The sequence below is a fragment of the Gekko japonicus genome, unplaced genomic scaffold (genome assembly GCF_001447785.1).
Source record: "Gekko japonicus isolate JY-2015 unplaced genomic scaffold, Gekko_japonicus_V1.1 scaffold2167, whole genome shotgun sequence".
NCBI classification, from domain to species: domain Eukaryota; kingdom Metazoa; phylum Chordata; class Lepidosauria; order Squamata; family Gekkonidae; genus Gekko; species Gekko japonicus.
Genome location: NW_015173202.1, coordinates 145,847 through 150,048, shown reverse-complemented (window position 1 = coordinate 150,048; position 4,202 = coordinate 145,847). Strand labels below are relative to the sequence as shown.

At 45.7% G+C, this 4,202-nt stretch overlaps 1 protein-coding gene across 1 annotated transcript in view; it reads right to left on the bottom strand.

Moving 5' to 3' along the window:
• The window catches only part of LOC107120023 (ryanodine receptor 2-like), a gene marked incomplete at both ends in the record, with an annotated part of 282,869 nt that overhangs the window by 166,145 nt on the left and 112,522 nt on the right, over window positions 1-4,202 (bottom strand). Inside the window, one exon of the mRNA XM_015422666.1 lies at window positions 880-976. Within this exon, the coding sequence (XP_015278152.1) occupies window positions 880-976 (97 nt within the window). The remainder of the gene's footprint in view (window positions 1-879; window positions 977-4,202) is intronic.

Genomic DNA, 4,202 nt, shown 5'->3' with positions numbered 1-4,202 from the left:
CAGATCTCTCCCCCCGCAGAGAAATAACTGCTTTGGAGGGTGGGCTCTATGGCATTCTATTCAGCTGAGGCCTCTGCCCTCCCCAAACTCTGGCCTCCTTAAGACTCCACCACAGAATATCCAGGAATTTCCCAACCTGGAGCTGGCAACCCTAGTCAGGACTGGCCCCAATGAGTTCCCCACAAATGCCTGGAAAAGGGCTTTCTTCCATTGCCTTTTTACTGACAGAACCAAGCTTGGTTGCCTAGCAACAGCCACTGAGAGAAAAGTTAGTTCCACAGGAGCCAAGAAGGAGAAGTGTCCTCATCAGGAGAGACAGCCGTTTTGATAGTTTATTCTGTGAGGAAAGTGTGTCCAGGCTGGCAGTGGGCAGGGGAGAGGACTGGACCAAGCACAGACAGCCGTTCACATAAGTAATCTTGAGTGGTGGTTAATGGGCCAATGGTTGACGGAGCACACTGCACAGCCAATGGGAGAGCTGGAAACGGCCAATACGTAAGGGAATTATATATATAGGATTAAAGAAATAAAAAATGAAAGTTATATCCCAATAGGAGAGCTGGAAACGGCCAATACGTAAGGGAATTATATATATAGGATTAAAGAAATCAAAAATGAAAGTTATATCCCAGGCAACTGTATGATATTTTCCATGAACTTATTCACTGTGAACTTATTGTGCTGTTTAGGAACTAATTGTTGGGGACAGGAGGATAGGACTGTATTTTGCTTGGAGTAAAAATTGCCAAAGTAGCCATGTACACAACATAGAAATTAGATGTTAAAGTAGCACTTTATATACTGAAGTTTTGCAAGAAAAAGCTAACTGAAATTAATAACATAAACTTTCTCATATCTGTGTAGGGCTTTAAAACATACCTTCTCTGCTCTTCTCCATGTTCTCCTGAAGGGACGGTCAGGCATTCATCCATGTGGCCATGTAATAACCTCAGCACATCACCACCTATCAGATAACCTATAATGCAGTAAGACAAGAGAAACAAGCACCGCATTCTTCATAATTAACCCATACTCAGAATATGAAGTCATAAATGCTCAGCTCTGAGCTGTCTTCAAAGCCACTGTGATAAGGCCTTGGTATGAGGCAGAATTTTAAAAATACCTGTGCTAAGAATGCAAACAATGTGTTGGGGGGAAAAACATGTTCTGTAATCTAACAATATAGCTCAGTGATGGCGAACCTTTTAGAGACCGAGTACCCAAACTGCAACCCAAAACCCACTTATTTATTAGAAAGTGCCAACACGGCAATTTAACCTGAATACTGAGGCAAAATCAACATTCGAATCAGGAGGGAGGGCTTCCAGTCGGGCGAAATGGCGGATTAACGCATCCTGCAAGTGTGCGGGGTGCGCGACAGCTTCTTCTGACAGTTTGGGCTTATTTCAGCCCAACGCAGCAACCTCCAGGCAGGGGGTTTGACAAGCAAGCAGCAGTGCCCAAGGGGGAGTTGAGATCGGCGTGATCAAGCTTCGGAAGAGGCTTGTGTCACGCTTTGATCTCCTTCCGTGAAGCAGGCGTATGCAAATCAACACTTCAGAAGCCGATCGAGCTGGATTACCAGCATAAGCTCGCCGTTACCTGATTTCTTGAAACAAAGGGGAAAATTTGATGTTTGAAGAAGCAATGCAGAACCCACGATAAACATGCAAGGTACGATAAACATGCAGAACCCACGATAAACATGCAAGGTACAAAACCCACTTATTTATCACAACGTGCCAACACGGCAATTTAACCTGAATACTGAGGCAAAATCAACATTCGAATCAGGAGCCCACCACCATCAGCAGCGTGAAGCAAGGCAGCCTATTCTCTTAAGGTTGCCAACCTCCAGGTGGTGGCTGGAGATCTCCTAGGATTACAACTGATCTCCAGGTGACAGATCAGTTCGCCTGGAGAAAATGGCTGCTTTGAACAGTAGACTGTATGGCATTATATGCCACTAAAATCTCTCCCCTCCCAAACCCGACCATCCTCAGGCTCCACCACCAAAATCTCCAGGTATTTGTCATCCCAGAGCCGGCAACCCTATATTCTCCCCACAGCAAGAACCTGAATGGGTGAGAACCAGAGCAGAGGGGTTGTGGACTGAAGGGGAATATTCCTGGCAGAGATTTCTAAAATCAAACATGACCCGCTGTCTGGGTTGCCAACTCCAGGTTGCAAAGTACCTGCAGATTTGGGGAGAGGGGATCCAGTGTAGTGTAGAAACCCTCAGCAGGGTTTTAAAAAAATCTCCAAAAAAAACACAATTTCCTCCAGGAAAACTGACCTGTCACCTGGAGACAGGATGTAATTCAGGTGATCACCTGGCCCCACCTGGAGGTTAGCAACTCTACCACACACACTTCCCCCCCTCCTCTTACCACAGTTTCCCAGCACTAACATTCTATGAGGCACAAGGAAGAACAGGGCTCCCTACAACCCGGACAAGAATGCCCTGCCCCTTCCATGGCACATCCCAGGAAGCCACCATGTTAAAGGGGCAGCAGCAGTATGTTTCCCACGCCAGGCTTCTGGCGCAGACGGAACCACCTTGCCGGCCTCTCCCTTACATGAACCCGGTGCCACCGGTCACCAGGATCCGCTTCCTGAAGCCCGGCAGCAGCGCCTTTGCTCCTAAGGGACCGGCAGACATCGTCCGCGAGATAGCGGTGCCTTCCCCTCCCGCGTATCACTTCCAAGGCAGCTGCCACAGCCTTCTTCTGCCCTCAGCCCAGCCTGCCTGCTTGCCAGTCACTCCCACCCATTTCCAAAGCAACTCTGTGTTGGGGCGACGGCTCATATGCCCACAGAGAGGGCTCTGAGTGCCGCCTCTGGCACCCATGCCATAGGTTCGCCACCACTGATATAGCCTTATGAATGCAAGTGAGTCTTTCCCACTGCAGACTCTAAATGTCTAATTGCTTACAAATCTCTATCTACAGTTTTGACACTGGGTACCTTGTGTATACATGGGGCTGTTGCAGGTACTGTTCAAAGCTATGCAACCACAAGTGTGCTTTGAAATTTCCACAGAAAATCTCTGAATACCTTTGTATACATTGATTAATTTTTTTCACATTGCTCACACACACTGGGATTAAAATTATCCCAGCTTCAATCATGTATAAAAAAATGACTCAGGAAGTGCAGTAATTTGTCCAATATCACAAAGGAAGCCCATTATTTATCTGCAAATCAGTCTTTCTTTCTGAACAACATGAAGTTCTCTATAGATTGCATACAATTAAAGATAATTGTTTCTGACACTATCACACTACTGCCATTACAAGAGACAGGTATTATTCCTGAACATTAAATAAACTGAGTACTTCTTTAATACAAAGGAGAAAGCAAAACTAGCATAGCAGACTGTTAGGGCAAATAGCCTAAAGTGCCTAAGAGCATTTTTAGAGAAATGGCTTAACTTTCAGAAATTATAAACACCAAGGCTTCCAGAAGGTACACTAAAAGTTCCCCATTAAGCCAATGTAACAAAAATGTGCCTTTGTTAAGTTTTGAAGGTATACATGGCTTCATTAATCCTACATAAAAGCTGAAAACTAAAAGAAAGTATGAGGTGCAGTTTTATTATAACAAAACCAACAAAATGAGTCAGACTTATAAAAACTGATTTAAAGAGACTGTAACTATGAAATAATACTGTAAGTTATCACAAGACCCTTTGGGTGAGTGGTGACTAAAAAACCTAATCTCTTCTTATATATAATTGTCAGTTAGGGTGGCTTCCCTCCTATGGGGTAGCAGAATTCCATGCACTCCCTCAGCCATTGGCCCATCAGCTGCCACTCAAGACTACTCGCATGCCATTGGCCGGGGGTGGGTCTGCTCCTCTTCCCTGCCCACTCCCCCTTCGACCACTCTGCCGTCAGAATTACTGGCAAATGGCTTTCTCTCTTTGACGAAGATGCTTCTCCTGCTTGCCTCCTGTGTGGGACTTAACTTTTCCCTCAGTGGCTGTGGGTAGGTGTAATGAAATGGCAGCTACCTGTGTTTGTAAGATGGCTGCTGGGCTGCTGTCTGTGGTTGTGTGTTTAAAATGTTCCACCATAAGGTTTAATTGAGCTGTAGTTCCAGAGAGGTCTCACTCGCTGGGTTGAATGGGGCTTCCTCATCAGCTGGACTACAGTTCCCAGCTGCCCCAAGGCAGAAAAGGGCAGGAAAACAGGGATTGT